The sequence below is a fragment of the Salmo salar genome, chromosome ssa26, assembly GCF_905237065.1.
Source record: "Salmo salar chromosome ssa26, Ssal_v3.1, whole genome shotgun sequence".
Taxonomy (NCBI): domain Eukaryota; kingdom Metazoa; phylum Chordata; class Actinopteri; order Salmoniformes; family Salmonidae; genus Salmo; species Salmo salar.
This window is the reverse complement of record NC_059467.1, coordinates 53,258,049-53,278,986: the sequence shown is the minus strand read 5'-3', so window position 1 is coordinate 53,278,986 and position 20,938 is coordinate 53,258,049. Positions and strand designations below refer to the sequence as shown.

Genomic DNA, 20,938 nt, shown 5'->3' with positions numbered 1-20,938 from the left:
CTGATGGGTCTACCCTACCATCCATGGAGGAGACTGATGGGTCTACCCTACCATCCATTGAGAAGACTGATATGTCTACCCTACCATCCATGGAGGAGACTGATGGGTCTACCCTACCATCCATGGAGGAGACTGATGCGTCTACCCTACCATCCATGGAGAAGACTGATGGGTCTACCCTACCATCCGTGGAGAAGGCGCAGGAGCTGACGGACCCGTCGTGTCCCTTGCTAAGGGTCAGGCCACCGTGGGAACGGAACGTTCCTGTCTGGACGTCCCACAGCTGCAGCGTCTTGTCCCATGATGCAGTGCACAAGTAACGTCCGTTAGCAGTGAAACAGCAGTTAGCGATGACGTTGGTGTGGGTGCTGTGTTTGGGACAGGATAGAACAACAATGTGTATTGTCATAATGCATATTGGAATATTGGGTTTCCTTGGTACAAAAGCCTCAACGTGACCTTGACTAACGCTAATTAGTTTGAACTGTGTGCAATTGTCACAACGTCTACAGAAGGTGGCGCCTCTCCCCGTTCGGGGCAGCGCTCGGCGTCGCCGGCCTACTAGCTGCCACCGATCTCCTTTTCCATTTTCTTTTAGCGATGTCTGGTTTATGTTAGCACCTGTTTTTGAGTTAGTTCATTAGTGGGGGGTATTTAGTCTGAATGTTTTGGGTTTGGGATTTTTGCCGGATTATTTGTGTCATTTTATTGTAGGTTGGGGATTTGGGGTTTTCCTCTGCCGTTCGGTTGTTTAGGCTTCCGGGTTTTGCTGGGCTGCGTCCCGACTCGGTTTGAGGGTTCTTGCCCTCAAATTTATTATCATTTGAACTATTCATTAGCTTCAAATGAACCTCGGTCCACTAACTATTGCTGTCGTGCTGGATTTATTTTACCCGTAAATTCCGGACTATAAGCCGCAACAACTCAAAATATTTTTATATTTTTTAATTCAGTGGGTGCGGCTTATATTCACGTGCGCTTAATAGTCCGGAAATTACGGTACTTTTGGACTGGTGTTAAAATTAAACATGTGTTTTTCCCCACGTACCTTAGTCTCCTGCACCTCCTGCGCCTGACTTCACCCCTCCTGCATGTTAGAGTTGCACGACAGCAATAGTTAGTGGATTCGAGGTTCATTTGAAGCTAATGAATAGTTCAAATGATAATAAATAATAATCTAATAACAACAAGATTGATGTTTGAAAAAACTCAGGTTATAAGATAACGAGCCAAGCAACCCATGGTGAAAGATATCAACCAGCCTCACAGGTCAATAACATATCAACCAGCCTCACAGGGGGATCAATAACATATCAACCAGCCTCACATGGGGATCAATAACATATCAACCAGCCTCACAGGTCAATACGGGACAGAGTTAGGGCTTACTGCTGTCATAGGGATGTCGAGTTTTATGTTCCTCTTGATGGCGTAGAAGGCCCTTCTTGCCTCGTCTCTCAGCTCGTTCACAGCTTTGTGGAAGTTACCTGTGGCGTTGATGTTTTAGGCCGAGGTATGTATAGTTTGTTGTGTGCTCCAGGGCAACGACGTCTAGATGGAATTTATATTTGTTTTCTTGGCAACTGGACCTTTTTGGAACACCATTATTTTGGTCTCACTGAGATTTACTGTCAGGGCCCAGGTCTGACAGGGCCCAGGTCTGTCAGGGGCCCAGGTCTGTCAGGGGCCCAGGTCTGTCAGGGTCCCAGGTCTGTCAGGGTCCCAGGTCTGTCAGGGTCCCAGGTCTGACAGGGCCCAGGTCTGACAGGGCCCAGGTCTGGCAGGGCCCAGGTCTGACAGGGCCCAGGTCTGTCAGGGGCCCAGGTCTGACAGGGCCCAGGTCTGGCAGGGCCCAGGTCTGACAGGGCCCAGGTCTGTCAGGGGCCCAGGTCTGTCAGGGGCCCAGGTCTGACAGGGCCCAGGTCTGACAGGGCCCAGGTCTGACAGGGGCCCAGGTCTGACAGGGCCCAGGTCTGACAGGGCCCAGGTCTGGCAGGGGCCCAGGTCTGACAGGGCCCAGGTCTGGCAGGGGCTCAGGTCTGTCAGGGCCCATGTCTGACTGAATCTGTGCAGAAGATCTAGGTGCTGCTGTAGACCCTCCTTGGTTGGGGACAGAAGCACCAGATCGTCAGCAAACAGTAGACCTTCTAGCAGGGTGAGGGCCGGGTGCTGCAGACTGTTCTAGTGCCCTCGTCAATTCATTGATATATATGTTTAAGAGAATGAGGCTTAAGCTGCATCCCTGTCTCACCCCACGGCCCTGTGGGAAGAAATGATTATTATTTTTTTTAACTGCACACTTGTTGTTTGTCTCCATGGATTTTATAATGTGGTATGTCTTTCCCCAACACCACTTTCCATCAATGTGTATTTCAGACCCTCATGCCAAAAGCTTTTCTGAAATCAACAAAGCATTTTTTATTTAACCTTTATTTAACTTGGCAAGTCAGTTAAGAACAAATTCTTATTTACAATGACGGCCTAACCCCCGGCCAAACCCGGACGACGCTGGGCCAGTTGTACTCCGCCCTATAGGACTCCCGATCACGGCCGGATGTGATACAGCCTGGAATCGAACCAGGGACTGTAGTGACGCCTCTTGCACTGAAATGCAGTGCCTTAGACCGCTGCTCCACTCTGGAGCTCATAAGCATGAGAAGACACTGGTTTGTTAATAAGGGTGTGCAGGGTGTATACCTGGTCTGACCTACGGTCTGACCTACGATCTGACCTATGGTATTTTGGTAGAAAGCCAATTTGACATTAGCTCCATTGTTTTCACTGAGCAAATGGAGTCTGCTGTTGAGGACACTGCAGAGGATTATTCAAAAGCTCTCTCTCTCTCTCTCTCTCTCTCTCTCTCTCTCTCTCTCTCTCTCTCTCTCTCTCTCTCTCTCTCTCTCTCTCTCTCTCTCTCTCTCTCTCTCTCTCTCTCCCTCCCTCCCTCCCTCCCTCCCTCCCTCCCTCCCTCCCTCCCATGAAAGTGATGAATGGAATGTAGTGTGTCCCATAAGACACCCTATGTCCTATATAGTGCACTTCTTTTGACCAGGGCCCGTAGTGCATTATATAGGGAATAGGGTACCATTTGACCAGGGCCCATAGTGCACTATATAGGAGACAGGATGCCATTTGACCAGGGCCCATAGTGCACTATATAGGAGACAGGATGCCATTTGACCAGGGCCCGTAGTGCACTATATAGGAGACAGGATGCCATTTGACCAGGGCCCGTAGTGCACTATATAGGAGACAGGATGCCATTTGACCAGGGCCCGTAGTGCACTATATAGGAGACAGGATGCCATTTGACCAGGCCCTTAGTGCACTATATAGGAGACAGGATGCCATTTGAGACGTAGCCCATGGAAACCAGATACCGTTTGGTGTTAATTAAAATATTCACCACTCTACAGTCCTGCATCAATCTTTCAGGTTATATATTAGTTCACTGTCCTGCATCAATCTATCAGGTTATATATTAGTTCACTGTCCTGCATCAATCTATCAGGTTATATATTAGTTCACTGTCCTGCATCAATCTTTCAGGTTATATATTAGTTCACTGTCCTGCATCAATCTATCAGGTTATATATTAGTTCACTGTCCTGCATCAATCTTTCAGGTTATATATTAGTTCACTGTCCTGCATCAATCTTTCAGGTTATATATTAGTTCACTGTCCTGCTTCAATCTTTCTGGCATAATAACCAGGTTATATATTAGTTCACTGTCCTGCATCAGTCTTTCTGACATAATAACCAGGTTATATATTAGTTCACTGTACTGCATCAATCTTTCAGGTTATATATTAGTTCACTGTCCTGCTTCAATCTTTCAGGTTATATATTAGTTCACTGTCCTGCATCAATCTTTCAGGTTATATATTAGTTCACTGTCCTGCATCAATCTTTCTGGCATAATAACCAGGTTATATATTAGTTCACTGTACTGCATCAATCTTTCTGACATAATAACCAGGTTATATATTAGTTCACTGTCCTGCTTCAATCTTTCTGACATAATAACCAGGTTATATATTAGTTCACTGTCCTGCTTCAATCTTTCTGACATAATAACCAGGTTATATATTAGTTCACTGTACTGCATCAATCTTTCTGACATAATAACCAGGTTATATATTAGTTCACTGTCCTGCATCAGTCTTTCTGACATAATAACCAGGTTATATATTAGTTCACTGTACTGCATCAATCTTTCAGGTTATATATTAGTTCACTGTCCTGCTTCAATCTTTCAGGTTATATATTAGTTCACTGTCCTGCATCAATCTTTCAGGTTATATATTAGTTCACTGTCCTGCATCAATCTTTCTGGCATAATAACCAGGTTATATATTAGTTCACTGTACTGCATCAATCTTTCTGACATAATAACCAGGTTATATATTAGTTCACTGTCCTGCATCAATCTTTCTGACATAATAACCGGGTTATATATCAGTGCACTGTACTGCAGGGCACGTGTTATAATGAGAGTCCTGTGTTTAGTGCTATCAGGAGACGTAGCAATATTTGATCCTGTATTTTAAGAGGACAGTTTGAAGGTTAAAACCCAGGAGTGTCAGATGACTGTGTAAAACACAGGGTCCTAGATCTGGCATACAGTCTCTCTAGCTACTGCGTCTACATTTTACGATGCCAAGTTTGATTCTAATTTAACTGCAGGGAGTGTGTTGCAACTTTTAACGTCCATTTCTGGACGATAAACATTGCTTTTTTTTTTTTAACTGTACATCAGTCAATAATACAGTCAATCGTGTGTCTTTAAAACGAGACCAGTGAGTTCACCAGTCCACTGCGGACCGTACACATGACGATCTGAGGTGTAATTATTAAATATCTGGTACTGACAAATCTTTATTAAGGACGTCTGCGGTGAGAAATGACAACAACAACAAAAACACAGCTGTTATGATGTTCCTTGATGCTCTGGTCATTTGTCAGCCTGGCAGTGCATGTTATCTATCATCCCAGGGACTGTGTGTAAAGTCTAATATAACCAGTGTTATCTATCATCCCAGGGACTGTGTGTAAAGTCTAATATAACCAGTGTTATCTATCATCCCAGGGACTGTGTGTAAAGTGTAATATAATCAGTGTTATCTCAGGGACTGTGTGTAAAGTCTAATATAATCAGTGTTATCTCAGGGACTGTGTGTAATGTCTAATATAATGAGTGGTATCTCAGGGACTGTGTGTAAAGTCTAATATAACCAGTGTTATCTATCATCCCAGGGACTGTGTGTAAAGTGTAATATAATGAGTGTTATCTATCATCCCAGGGACTGTGTGTAAAGTGTAATATAATTAGTGTTATCTATCATCCCAGGGACTGTGTGTAAAGTGTAATATAATGAGTGTTATCTATCATCCCAGGGACTGTGTGTAAAGTGTAATATAATGAGTATTATCTATCATCCCAGGGACTGTGTGTAAAGTGTAATATAATGAGTGTTATCTATCATCCCAGGGACTGTGTGTAAAGTGTAATATAATGAGTGTTATCTATCATCCCAGGGACTGTGTGTAAAGTGTAATATAATGAGTGTTATCTATCATCCCAGGGACTGTGTGTAAAGTGTAATATAATGAGTGTTATCTATCATCCCAGGGACTGTGTGTAAAGTGTAATATAATGAGTGTTATCTATCATCCCAGGGACTGTGTGTAAAGTGTAATATAATGAGTGTTATCTATCATCCCAGGGACTGTGTGTAAAGTCTAATATAACCAGTGTTATCTATCATCCCAGGGACTGTGTGTAAAGTGTAATATAATCAGTGTTATCTCAGGGACTGTGTGTAAAGTCTAATATAATCAGTGTTATCTCAGGGACTGTGTGTAATGTCTAATATAATGAGTGGTATCTCAGGGACTGTGTGTAAAGTCTAATATAACCAGTGTTATCTATCATCCCAGGGACTGTGTGTATAGTTTAATTTAATGAGTGTTATCTATCATCCCAGGGACTGTGTGTAAAGTGTAATATAACCAGTGTTATCTATCATCCCAGGGACTGTGTGTAAAGTGTAATATAATCAGTGTTATCTCAGGGACTGTGTGTAAAGTCTAATATAATCAGTGTTATCTCAGGGACTGTGTGTAATGTCTAATATAATGAGTGGTATCTCAGGGACTGTGTGTAAAGTCTAATATAACCAGTGTTATCTATCATCCCAGGGACTGTGTGTAAAGTGTAATATAATGAGTGTTATCTATCATCCCAGGGACTGTGTGTAAAGTGTAATATAATGAGTGTTATCTATCATCCCAGGGACTGTGTGTAAAGTCTAATATAATGAGTGTTATCTATCATCCCAGGGACTGTGTGTAAAGTGTAATATAATGAGTGTTATCTATCATCCCAGGGACTGTGTGTAAAGTGTAATATAATGAGTGTTATCTATCATCCCAGGGACTGTGTGTAAAGTCTAATATAATGAGTGTTATCTATCATCCCAGGGACTGTGTGTAAAGTGTAATATAATGAGTGTTATCTATCATCCCAGGGACTGTGTGTAAAGTGTAATATAATCAGTGTTATCTCAGGGACTGTGTGTAAAGTCTAATATAATCAGTGTTATCTCAGGGACTGTGTGTAATGTCTAATATAATGAGTGGTATCTCAGGGACTGTGTGTAAAGTCTAATATAATCAGTGTTATCTATCATCCCAGGGACTGTGTGTAAAGTCTAATATAACCAGTGTTATCTATCATCCCAGGGACTGTGTGTAAAGCCTAATATAACCAGTGGTATCTCAGGGACTGTGTGTAAAGTCTAATATAATCAGTGTTATCTCAGGGACTGTGTGTAAAGTCTAATATAATCAGTGTTATCTCAGGGACTGTGTGTAATGTCTAATATAATGAGTGGTATCTCAGGGACTGTGTGTAAAGTCTAATATAATCAGTGTTATCTATCATCCCAGGGACTGTGTGTAAAGTCTAATATAACCAGTGTTATCTATCATCCCAGGGACTGTGTGTAAAGTCTAATATAATCAGTGTTATCTCAGGAACTGTGTGTAATGTCTAATATAATGAGTTGTATCTCAGGGACTGTGTGTAAAGTCTAATATAATGAGTGTTATCTCAGGGACTGTGTGTAAAGTCTAATATAATGAGTGGTATCTCAGGGACTGTGTGTAAAGACTAATATAATCAGTGTTATCTATCATCCCAGGGACTGTGTGTAAAGTCTAATATAACCAGTGTTATCTATCATCCCAGGGACTGTGTGTAAAGCCTAATATAACCAGTGGTATCTCAGGGACTGTGTGTAAAGTGTAATATAATCAGTGTTATCTCAGGGACTGTGTGTAAAGTCTAATATAATCAGTGTTATCTCAGGGACTGTGTGTAATGTCTAATATAATGAGTGGTATCTCAGGGACTGTGTGTAATGTCTAATATAATGAGTGGTATCTCAGGGACTGTGTGTAAAGTCTAATATAATCAGTGTTATCTATCATCCCAGGGACTGTGTGTAAAGTCTAATATAACCAGTGTTATCTATCATCCCAGGGACTGTGTGTAAAGTCTAATATAATCAGTGTTATCTCAGGGACTGTGTGTAATGTCTAATATAATGAGTTGTATCTCAGGGACTGTGTGTAAAGTCTAATATAATGAGTGTTATCTCAGGGACTGTGTGTAAAGTCTAATAGAATGAGTGGTATCTTCACCTGTTGATGGAGAGGGTGGTTTGGGTGGAGACCAGGTCCCACAGTTTGATGGTTCTGTCTTCAGAGACACTGGCTACGTGCTGACTCTGAGGGTCAAACCGGCACCGCGTGATCGTAGACTTGTGGTGATCTGAGGGAAGTGACAGCATTAGACATGACTTAAACTGAGACTCAGTGACCTGACGTTAGCAGGAGCAGCAGGATATTGTAGATGAGAGCGATGCAAGACGTTGCACACACACACAAAATATCAGTGCATTGTTTTACCTGTGGTATACAGGTATTACCTGTGGTATACAGGTATTATAGATCAGTGCATTGTTTTGTCATACCTGTGGTATACAGGTATTACCTGTGGTATACAGGTATTATACATCAGTGCATTGTTTTACCTGTGGTATACAGGTATTACCTGTGGTATACAGGTATTATACATCAGGTATTGTTTTGTCATATCTGTGGTATACAGGTATGATACATCAGTGCAAGTTGAGGGGCGTTCTTCACGCTGCTTCAGGACCCAAAACAGCAGAGAAGTTCAGCCTGGTGATTCATACTACTTGAGTTGTTGCAGAAATCTGCTCGACGGCGCTGTTTACTCCCAGCATCGCTGACTCTACCTTTACCGTGTGATAGCTTATGATAGCGCGAGCCTAGCTTAGCGTTAGCGTAGCTCAATGGAAAAAAATCGATATAGAGATCGATAACTACTTGTTGAATGACTTTTAGCGACGTACCTTTGACGTGGAAGAGCCTCTCCCCTGTATCAGCTGAGGTCAGGCAGATTGCGTTCTCCAGGTCGAGGAGGAGACGACGTACTTCCCATCCTCCGAGATGCTACATGACGTCAGGAGACCACCCTGAGCTGCAGTCCACTATGTAACACACACCAACACAGGCTATGTCACTTATACGCCATATCCGGCGTTACGATTCGTCAAACATCCTTGGCCTTTTTTTGGGGGGGTGAAAATCCCCCATGGTCTCAGATGTTCATTAGTGTTAAAGAGAGAGAGCGAGAGAGAGAGAGAGAGAGAGAGAGAGAGAGAGAGAGAGAGGGAGAGAGAGAGACAGAGAGAGAGAGAGAGAGAGAGAGAGACAGAGAGAGAGAGGGAGAGAGACAGAGAGAGAGAGAGAGAGACAGAGAGGGAGAGAGGGAGAGAGAGAGAGAGAGAGAGGGAGAGAGACAGAGAGAGAGAGAGAGAGAGACAGAGACAGAGACAGAGACAGAGAGAGAGAGAGAGAGAGAGAGAGAGGTAGAGAGACAGATGTAACACAGAGGTCTCAACAACACAGTGTGAGGATGAGATTCATTATTTGATTGACTCACAATGATCTTGCCAGTCTCCAGGTCCCATGCATTTAGGGTCTTGTCCCATGACGCAGTAATCAGCCTAGGTGAGAGAGAGAGAGAGAGGGGGGGGGGAAAACACGTTTTTCAAAGATACAGAAATCTTTCAAAATACAGAAATTATCCCCGCATGATGTTGTGTTTAGCAAAATGCATCATACTGGGGATGTTTTCTGAATTTTGAAAGTTACAGATCTTGAAAACTTGATTTCTGACAAGCAAAACATTCAGGGACTATGTCAACAATGGACTAATGAAACAAATACCAAAATATAGTTTTCTTTTAAGATATCAACCTCAATGCCACTAGACTAGTGTAACAGCAAAAACAGTAGTAATCCATTAACTAGCTAATGTTTTAGTGGAGGTCTAGTGTCTAGACTCCCTATGTGTGATCACCTCCTTCTCTGCCAGGGTTACCAGGCAACAGCCCCTCCCTCCCTGCAGCCCTGTGGGACTTCTCCTCTGCCAGGGTTACCAGGGTTACCAGGGTTGACAGTTACCAGGGTTACCAGGGTTGCCAGAGTTACCAGGGTTGACAGAGTTACCAGAGTTACCAGGGTTACCAGAGTTACCAGGGTTACCAAGGTTACCAAGAGGGGAGTGCAAATAAAGCAGGTGTGAAGTAATAAAAGACCTTGACAGGGATGTGTCCCAAATGGCACCCTATTCCCTATATAGTGCACTACTTTAGATCAGAGGTCCTATGGCATCCTATTCCCTATATATAGTGCACTACTTTAGATCAGAGGTCCTATGGCATCCTATTCCCTATATATAGTACACTACTTTAGACCAGAGCCCTATGGCATCCTATTCCCTATATATAGTGCACTACTTTAGACCAGAGCCCTATGGCACCCTATTCCCTATATATAGTGCACTACTTTAGACCAGAGCCCTATGCAACCCTATTCCCTATATAGTGCACTACTTTAGACCAGAGCCCTATGGCACCCTATTCCCTATATAGTGCACTACTTTAGATCAGAGGTCCTATGGCACCCTATTCCCTATATAGTGCACTACTTTAGATCAGAGCCCTATGGCACCCTATTCCCTATATAGTGCACTACTTTAGACCAGAGCCCTATGGCACCCTATTCCCTATATAGTGCACTACTTTAGACCAGGGCCATCTAGTGATGGGGGGAAATCATACCATCTAGTGATGGGGGGAAATCATACCATCTAGTGATGGGGGGGAATCATACCATCTAGTGATGGGGGGAAATCATACCATCTAGTGATGGGGAAATCATACCATCTAGTGATGGGGGAATCATACCATCTAGTGATGGGGGGAATCATACCATTTAGTGATGGGGGAATCATACCATCTAGTGATGGGGAAATCATACCATCTAGTGATGGGGGGAATCATACCATCTAGTGATGGGGGGAATCATACCATCTAGTGATGGGGAAATCATACCATCTAGTGATGGGGGGAATCATACCATCTAGTGATGGGGGAAATCATACCATCTAGTGATGGGGGGAATCATACCATCTAGTGATGGGGGGAATCATACCATCTAGTGATGGGGGAGAAAATCGATAATTATATATCGCAATATTACTTTAGGACAATATTTTATCGATATTTGACTCGATTTGATAGTGTAGGTAAAGTTACCTGCGCCAAAACTCCTTTAGAGGACTGTAGAGATCACAATGGTGAGTTACACGTCTCTGATTGGTGACGCAACGAAGAGCTGCATGATACACAGAGACGTGACCCTTCAGAGCAGAGCTGGAGACAGGTACATGAATAGCATCACCGTAGATACAGAGTAAATAAAAACCCATGAAGCTGGAGTTTCCCTGATGAGGTTCTCTACATGGTGGTGGCGAAGATAAAATTCCCATCCACCCAAACTTACAGATATTTGTACGTTTTAACTTGCTCTGTAGAATGACCTTCCAAGGTACTAATGATATGGTTTTCAGAGTGTTTAGTATGGGTAAATACCATGCATTTAGCCAAGGTACTAATGATATGGGTTTCAGAGTGTTTAGTATGGGTAAATACCATGCATTTAGCCAAGGTACTAATGTTTTCAGAGTGTTTAGTATGGGTAAATACCATGCATTTAGCCAAGGTACTAATGTTTTCAGAGTGTTTAGTATGGGTAAATACCATGCATTTAGCCAAGGTACTAATGATATGGGTTTCAGAGTGTTTAGTATGGGTAAATACCATGCATTTAGCCAAGGTACTAATGTTTTCAGAGTGTTTAGTATGGGTAAATACCATGCATTTAGCCAAGGTACTAATGATATGGGTTTCAGAGTGTTTAGTATGGGTAAATACCATGCATTTAGCCAAGGTACTAATGTTTTCAGAGTGTTTAGTATGGGTAAATACCATGCATTTAGCCAAGGTACTAATGATATGGGTTTCAGAGTGTTTAGTATGGGTAAATACCATGCATTTAGCCAAGGTACTAATGTTTTCAGAGTGTTTAGTATGGGTAAATACCATGCATTTAGCCAAGGTACTAATGATATGGGTTTCAGAGTGTTTAGTATGGGTAAATACCCTGCATTTAGCCAAGGTACTAATGTTTTCAGAGTGTTTAGTATGGGTAAATACCATGCATTTAGCCAAGGTACTAATGTTTTCAGAGTGTTTAGTATGGGTAAATACCATGCATTTAGCCAAGGTACTAATGATATGGGTTTCAGAGTGTTTAGTATGGGTAAATACCATGCATTTAGCCAAGGTACTAATGTTTTCAGAGTGTTTAGTATGGGTAAATACCATGCATTTAGCCAAGGTACTAATGATATGGGTTTCAGAGTGTTTAGTATGGGTAAATACCATGCATTTAGCCAAGGTACTAATGTTTTCAAAGTGTTTAGTATGGGTAAATACCATGCATTTAGCCAAGGTACAAATGATATGGGTTTCAGAGTGTTCAGTATTGGTAAATACCATGCATTTAGCCAAGGTACTAATGTTTTCAGAGTGTTTAGTATTGGTAAATACCATGCATTTATCCAAGGTACTAATGACATGGTTTTCAGAGTGTTTAGTATGGGTAAATACCATGCATTTAGCCAAGGTACTAATGATATGGGTTTCAGAGTGTTTAGTATGGGTAAATACCATGCATTTAGCCAAGGTACTAATGTTTTCAGAGTGTTTAGTATGGGTAAATACCATGCATTTAGCCAAGGTACTAATGATATGAGTTTCAGAGTGTTTAGTATGGGTAAATACCATGCATTTAGCCAAGGTACTAATGTTTTCAGAGTGTTTAGTATGGGTAAATACCATGCATTTAGCCAAGGTACAAATTATATGGGTTTCAGAATGTTTAGTATGGGTAAATACCATGCATTTAGCCAAGGTACAAATGATATGGGTTTCAGAGTGTTTAGTATGGGTAAATACCATGCATTTAGCCAAGGTACTAATGATATGGGTTTCAGAGTGTTTAGTATTGGTAAATACCATGCATTTAGCCAAGGTACTAATGTTTTCAAAGTGTTTAGTATGGGTAAATACCATGCATTTAGCCAAGGTACAAATGATATGGGTTTCAGAGTGTTCAGTATTGGTAAATACCATGCATTTAGCCAAGGTACTAATGTTTTCAGAGTGTTTAGTATTGGTAAATACCATGCATTTAGCCAAGGTACTAATGACATGGTTTTCAGAGTGTTTAGTATTGGTAAATACCATGCATTTAGCCAAGGTACTAATGATATGGGTTTCAGAGTGTTTAGTATTGGTAAATACCATGCATTTAGCCAAGGTACTAATGACATGGTTTTCAGAGTGTTTAGTATTGGTAAATACCATGCATTTAGCCAAGGTACTAATGATATGGGTTTCAGAGTGTTTAGTATGGGTAAATACCATGCATTTAGCCAAGGTACTAATGATATGGGTTTCAGAGTGTTTAGTATGGGTAAATACCATGCATTTAGCCAAGGTACTAATGTTTTCAGAGTGTTTAGTATGGGTAAATACCATGCATTTAGCCAAGGTACTAATGTTTTCAGAGTGTTTAGTATTGGTAAATACCATGCATTTAGCCAAGGTACTAATGACATGGTTTTCAGAGTGTTTAGTATGGGTAAATACCATGCATTTAGCCAAGGTACTAATGATATGGGTTTCAGAGTGTTTAGTATGGGTAAATACCATGCATTTAGCCAAGGTACTAATGTTTTCAGAGTGTTTAGTATTGGTAAATATCATGCATTTAGCCAAGGTACTAATGTTTTCAGAGTGTTTAGTATGGGTAAATACCATGCATTTAGCCAAGGTACTAATGATATGGGTTTCAGAGTGTTTAGTATGGGTAAATACCATGCATTTAGCCAAGGTACTAATGACATGGGTTTCAGAGTGTTTAGTATGGGTAAATACCATGCATTTAGCCAAGGTACTAATGGTTTCAGAGTGTTTAGTATGGGTAAATACCATGCATTTAGCCAAGGTACTAATGGTTTCAGAGTGTTTAGTATGGGTAAATACCATGCATTTTGTTTTAGAGGAATTCAGAACAAGCTTCAAATCGTACAGATTCTGTTGAACGATGTTAAAAGCTGTTTGAGCTTTTTCAAAAGCTAAATTCAAACTGCTATCACCTGACCAGAGATCAGTGTTAAACTGCTGTCACCTGACCAGAGAACAGTGTTAAACTGCTGTCACCTGACCAGAGAACAGTGTTAAACTGCTGTCACCTGACCAGAGAACAGTGTTAAACTGCTGTCACCTGACCAGAGATCAGTGATAAACTGCTGTCACCTGACCAGAGATCAGTGTTAAACTGCTGTCACCTGACCAGAGATCAGTGTTAAACTGCTGTCACCTGACCAGAGATCAGTGTTAAACTGCTGTCACCTGACCAGAGATCAGTGTTAAACTGCTGTCACCTGACCAGAGAACAGTGTTAAACTGCTGTCACCTGACCAGAGAACAGTGTTAAACTGCTGTCACCTGACCAGAGATCAGTGTTAAACTGCTGTCACCTGACCAGAGAACAGTGTTAAACTGCTGTCACCTGACCAGAGAACAGTGTTAAACTGCTGTCACCTGACCAGAGAACAGTGTTAAACTGCTGTCACCTGACCAGAGATCAGTGTTAAACTGCTGTCACCTGACCAGAGATCAGTGTTAAACTGCTGTCACCTGACCAGAGATCAGTGTTAAACTGCTGTCACCTGACCAGAGAACAGTGTTAAACTGCTGTCACCTGACCAGAGAACAGTGTTAAACTGCTGTCACCTGACCAGAGATCAGTGTTAAACTGCTGTCACCTGACCAGAGAACAGTGTTAAACTGCTGTCACCTGACCAGAGAACAGTGTTAAACTGCTGTCACCTGACCAGAGAACAGTGTTAAACTGCTGTCACCTGACCAGAGAACAGTGTTAAACTGCTGTCACCTGACCAGAGATCAGTGTTAAACTGCTGTCACCTGACCAGAGAACAGTGTTAAACTGCTGTCACCTGACCAGAGATCAGTGTTAAACTGCTGTCACCTGACCAGAGATCAGTGTTAAACTGCTGTCACCTGACCAGAGATCAGTGTTAAACTGCTGTCACCTGACCAGAGATCAGTGTTAAACTGCTGTCACCTGACCAGAGATCAGTGTTAAACTGCTGTCACCTGACCAGAGAACAGTGTTAAACTGCTGTCACCTGACCAGAGATCAGTGTTAAACTGCTGTCACCTGACCAGAGATCAGTGTTAAACTGCTGTCACCTGACCAGAGAACAGTGTTAAACTGCTGTCACCTGACCAGAGAACAGTGTTAAACTGCTGTCACCTGACCAGAGATCAGTGTTAAACTGCTGTCACCTGACCAGAGATCAGTGTTAAACTGCTCTATTACCGGTCTCCAACTTCCAGAAAGGTCCAGTCTGGATACATGTACCAGATACCCCATGGTGCCACCAAGAGGCACATTCTGGAATTTCTGCTTCTCTTCCTGCTTTACTCTGCTCTTCTCTCCCAGCATCCTCCGCTCGCTATACTGGCAAGCCTGTAGTGCTTTCCACACTTGAGATCTGGTACCAGTTTCGACAGCATTTTAAATTCTTCTCTGCATCTACTACGAGTCCTATTGACAATAATCACTTCACTAATAAATAATGCTTTCTCTCACTGAACAATGAAAGGTTTCAAGTCCTTATCTAATAGATCATGCTTTATCTCACTGAACAATGAAAGGTATTAAGTCCTTATCTAATAGATAATGCTTTCTCTCATTGAACAATGAAAGGTATTAAGTCCTTATCTAATAGATAATGCTTTCTCTCACTGAACAAAGAAAGGTATTAAGTCCTTATCTCATAGATAATGCTTTATCTCACTGAACAATGAAAGGTATTAAGTCCTTATCTAATAGATAATGCTTTATCTCACTGAACAATGAAAGGTATTAAGTCCTTATCTAATAGATAATGCTTTCTCTCACTGAACAATGAAAGGTATTAAGTCCTTATCTCATAGATAATGCTTTATCTCACTGAACAATGAAAGGTATTAAGTCCTTATCTAATAGATAATGCTTTATCTCACTGAACAATGAAAGGTATTAAGTCCTTATCTAATAGATAATGCTTTCTCTCACTGAACAATGAAAGGTATTAACCTCTATGGGCTAGGTGGGACGCTTGCGTCCCACCTACTCAACAGCCAGTGTAATCCCGTGGCGCGATATTCAAATACCTCAAAAATTCAAAAACTTCAATTTTTCAAACATATGACTATTTTACACCATTTTAAAGACAAGACTCTCGTTAATCTAACCACACTGTCCGATTTCAAAAAGGCTTTACAACGAAAGCAAAACATTAGATTATGTCAGCAGAGTACCCAGCCAGAAATAATTAGACACCCATTTTTCAAGCTAGCATATAATGTCACATAAACCCAAACCACAGCTAAATGCAGCACTAACCTTTGATGATCTTCATCAGATGACAACCCTAGGACATTATGTTATACAATACATGCATGTTTTGTTCAATCAAGTTCATATTTATATCAAAAACCAGCTTTTTACATTAGCATGTGACTAGCATGTGACTAGCATTCCGACCGAACACTGCCGGTGAATTTACTAAATTACTCACGATAAACGTTCACAAAAAACATAACAATTATTTTAAGAATTATAGATACAGAACTCCTCTATGCACTCTATGTCCGATTTTAAAATAGCTTTTCGGTGAAAGCACATTTTGCAATATTCTGAGTAGATAGCCCGGCATCACAGGGCTAGCTATTTAGACACCCAGCAAGTTTAGCACTCACCAAAGTCAGATTTACTATTAGAAAAGTTTGATTACCTTTGCTGTTCTTCGTCAGAATTCACTCCCAGGACTTCTACTTCAATAACAAATGTTGGTTTGGTCCCAAATAATCCATTGTTATATCCAAATAGCGGCGTTTTGTTCGTGCGTTCAAGACACTATCCGAAAGGGTAAATAAGGGTGACGAGCATGGCGCATTTTGTGACAAAAAAAATCTAAATATTCCATTACCGTACTTCGAAGCATGTCAACCGCTGTTTAAAATCAATTTTTATGCCATTTTTCTCGTAAAAAGCGATAATATTCCGACCGGGAAATCGTTTTTTATTACAAAGAGAGTGAAAGTAAAAGCATGCTATCCCCTCATGCACGAGCCTCAGTCTAATGGCCCTCTGATAGAGCACTTGCCAAACGCGCTAATGTGTTTCAGCCTGGGGATGGAATTACATCGTTCAGCTTTTTCCCGCCTTCTGAGAGCCCATGGGAGCCGTAGGAAGTGTCACGTCATGCCAGAGATCCCCTGTATTTGTTAGAGATGATCAAGGAGGGCAAGAAATGGTCAGACAGGCCACTTCCTGTAAGGAATCTTCTCAGGTTTTGGCCTTCCAAATGAGTTCTGTTATACTCACAGACACCATTCAAACAGTTTTAGAAACTTTAGGGTGTTTTCTATCCAAAGCCAATAATTATATGCATATTCTAGTTACTGGGCAGGAGTAGTAACCAGATTAAATTGGGTACGTTTTTTATCCGGCCGTGCAAATACTGCCCCCTAGCCCCAACAGGTTAAGTCCTTATATAATAGATAATGCTTTATCTCGCTGAACAATGAAAGGTATTAAGTCCTTATCTAATAGATAATGCTTTCTCTCACTGAACAATGAAAGGTATTAAGTCCTTATCTAATAGATAATGCTTTCTCTCACTGAACAATGAAAGGTATTAAGTCCTTATCTAATAGATAATGCTTTATCTCACTGAACAATGAAAGGTATTACGTCCTTATCTAATAGATAATGCTTTATCTCACTGAACAATGAAAGGTATTACGTCCTTATCTAATAGATAATGCTTTATCTCACTGAACAATGAAAGGTATTAAGTCCTTATCTCATTGATAATGCTTTATCTCACTGAACAATGAAAGGTATTAAGTCCTTATCTCATTGATAATGCTTTCTCTCGCTGAACAATGAAAGGTATTACGTCCTTATCTAATAGATAATGCTTTCTCTCATTGAACAATGAAAGGTATTAAGTCCTTATCTCATTGATAATGCTTTATCTCACTGAACAATGAAAGGTATTAAGTCCTTATCTAATAGATAATGCTTTCTCTCGCTGAACAATGAAAGGTATTAAGTCCTTATCTAATAGATAATGCTTTATCTCACTGGACAATGAAAGGTATTAAGTCCTTATCTAATAGATAATGCTTTCTCTCACTGAACAATGAAAGGTATTAAGTCCTTATCTAATAGATAATGCTTTATCTCACTGAACAATGAAAGGTATTACGTCCTTATCTAATAGATAATGCTTTATCTCACTGAACAATGAAAGGTATTACGTCCTTATCTAATAGATAATGCTTTATCTCACTGAACAATGAAAGGTATTAAGTCCTTATCTCATTGATAATGCTTTATCTCACTGAACAATGAAAGGTATTAAGTCCTTATCTCATTGATAATGCTTTCTCTCGCTGAACAATGAAAGGTATTACGTCCTTATCTAATAGATAATGCTTTCTCTCATTGAACAATGAAAGGTATTAAGTCCTTATCTCATTGATAATGCTTTATCTCACTGAACAATGAAAGGTATTAAGTCCTTATCTAATAGATAATGCTTTCTCTCGCTGAACAATGAAAGGTATTAAGTCCTTATCTAATAGATAATGCTTTATCTCACTGGACAATGAAAGGTTTCAAGTCCTTATCTAACAGATAATGCTTTCTCTCACTGAACAATGAAAGGTTTCAAGTCCTTATCTAATAGATAATGCTTTCTCTCATTGAACAATGAAAGGTATTACGTCCTTATCTAATAGATAATGCTTTCTCTCACTGAACAATGAAAGGTATTAAGTCCTTATCTCATAGATAATGCTTTCTCTCACTGAACAATGAAAGGTTTCAAGTCCTTATCTAATAGATAATGCTTTATCTCACTGAACAATGAAAGGTATTACGTCCTTATCTAATAGATAATGCTTTCTCTCACTGAACAATGAAAGGTATTAAGTCCTTATCTCATAGATAATGCTTTCTCTCACTGAACAATGAAAGGTTTCAAGTCCTTATCTAATAGATAATGCTTTCTCTCATTGAACAATGAAAGGTATTACGTCCTTATCTAATAGATAATGCTTTCTCTCACTGAACAATGAAAGGTATTACGTCCTTATCTAATAGATAATGCTTTCTCTCATTGAACAATGAAAGGTATTACGTCCTTATCTCATTGATAATGCTTTATCTCACTGAACAATGAAAGGTATTAAGTCCTTATCTCATAGATAATGCTTTATCTCACTGAACAATGAAAGGTATTACGTCCTTATCTAATAGATAATGCTTTCTCTCACTGAACAATGAAAGGTATTAAGTCCTTATCTCATTGATAATGCTTTATCTCACTGAACAATGAAAGGTATTAAGTCCTTATCGCATTGATAATGCTTTCTCTCACTGAACAATGAAAGGTTTCAAGTCCTTATCTAATAGATAATGCTTTCTCTCATTGAACAATGAAAGGTATTACGTCCTTATCTAATAGATAATGCTTTCTCTCACTGAACAATGAAAGGTATTAAGTCCTTATCTCATTGATAATGCTTTATCTCACTGAACAATGAAAGGTATTAAGTCCTTATCTCATTGATAATGCTTTCTCTCGCTGAACAATGAAAGGTATTAAGTCCTTATCTCATTGATAATGCTTTATCTCACTGAACAATGAAAGGTATTAAGTCCTTATCTCATAGATAATGCTTTATCTCGCTGAACAATGAAAGGTATTAAGTCCTTATCTCATAGATAATGCTTTATCTCGCTGAACAATGAAAGGTATTAAGTCCTTATCTCATAGATAATGCTTTATCTCGCTGAACAATGAAAGGTATTAAGTCCTTATCTAATTGATAATGCTTTATCTCACTGAACAATGAAAGGTATTAAGTCCTTATCTAATAGATAATGCTTTATCTCACTGAACAATGAAAGGTATTAAGTCCTTCCAAGACTTATATGTAAAATGATATTTTTTCTAGTTTTCCCAACTTATCCTATAAACACTCTTTGCCTCCATCGGACTTTTTCCCCGTTAGCTTGAAACGAGTCTCCTGCCAATGTTTTGCCTTCCCTGCTCCACCGCCAGCGCCAACCCTGGGATGGTTTACTGACTCTATTACCTCGACAGAAAGCAGTGATTTCTCACATCTATCTGCTGTGCCTTATGTCAACGGACAAACACTGCACCAACAAAAGGTAAATCTGCTTGGGACTGGGGGGGAAAAAGGGGTGTTGAATTTACACTGTGGCTCAGTTGGTAGAGCGTGGTGTTTGCAACGCCAGCATGGTGTGTGTGTAGGGAATAGGGCTCTGGTCTATGGTCTACAGAGGGGAGCAGTAACAATACCATGCCTTCCCTGTGGCTCAGTTGGTAGAGCGTGGTGTGTGTGCAACGCCAGGGTTGTGGGTTCGATTCCCACGGGGGGGGGAATGAAATGTATGCATTCACTACTGTAAGTCGCTCTGGATAAGACCGTCTGCTAAATGACTAAAAATGTAAATGTAAAATGTACACAGGAGTGGTGGGATGAGGTGATTGATAGAGTAGAGATCCACTACATCTTGTGCCCGTCTTGGTCTCATACAATTTAAGGTTTTAACATAAGAGTGGTATTTTTTTTCCAAAATTTTGATTGTCTGAAATATATCCAAATGTAAAATGATGAGTGTGATAGAGGTCATGACCTTAGTCACATGTTTATTCGATACTCTAAACTACAACATTACTGGGATTCTATTTTTAGTCTATTTTTATAATTTTATATTTATTTATCTTTTTGTACTGTAGCCATGTCCCTTGATTGCTATTTTTGGATGTGTTGTGCGGAGGGAGGAAGAGAGGGTGGTTAGGATATGGTAAAATCATTGTACTTACATTCATGTACATTTTGTAAAACTTGAATAAAAAAATATATATAAAAAAATAATAATAATAATTGTGAACAAATGTTGTTTATATCCCTGTTAGTGAGCATTTCTCCTTTGCCAAGATAATCCATCCACCTGACAGGTGTGGCATAATCAAGAAGCTGATTAAACAGAATGATCATTACACAGGTGCACCTTGTGCTGGGGGACAAAAAAAGGCCACTCTAAGATGTGCAGTTTTGTCACACAACACAACACAATGCCACAGATGTCTCAAGTTTTGAGGGAGCGTGCAATTGGCATGCTGACTGCAGGAATGTCCACCAGAGCTGTTGCCAGGGAATAGAATGTTCATTTCTCTACCATAAGCCGCCTCCAAAGTAATTTTAGAGAATTTGTCAGTACGTCCAACCCGCTTCACAACCGCAGAC

The 20,938-nt window shown here is 40.4% G+C and overlaps 1 protein-coding gene across 1 annotated transcript in view; it reads right to left on the bottom strand.

Moving 5' to 3' along the window:
• The window catches only part of LOC106588044 (WD repeat-containing protein 88), a gene marked incomplete at its 5' end in the record, with an annotated part of 34,741 nt that overhangs the window by 6,036 nt on the left and 7,767 nt on the right, over positions 1-20,938 (bottom strand). The window contains 4 exons of the mRNA XM_045708323.1: positions 184-368; positions 7,710-7,888; positions 8,522-8,584; positions 9,040-9,110. Coding sequence (XP_045564279.1) covers positions 184-368; positions 7,710-7,888; positions 8,522-8,584; positions 9,040-9,110 — 498 coding nt within the window. The remainder of the gene's footprint in view (positions 1-183; positions 369-7,709; positions 7,889-8,521; positions 8,585-9,039; positions 9,111-20,938) is intronic.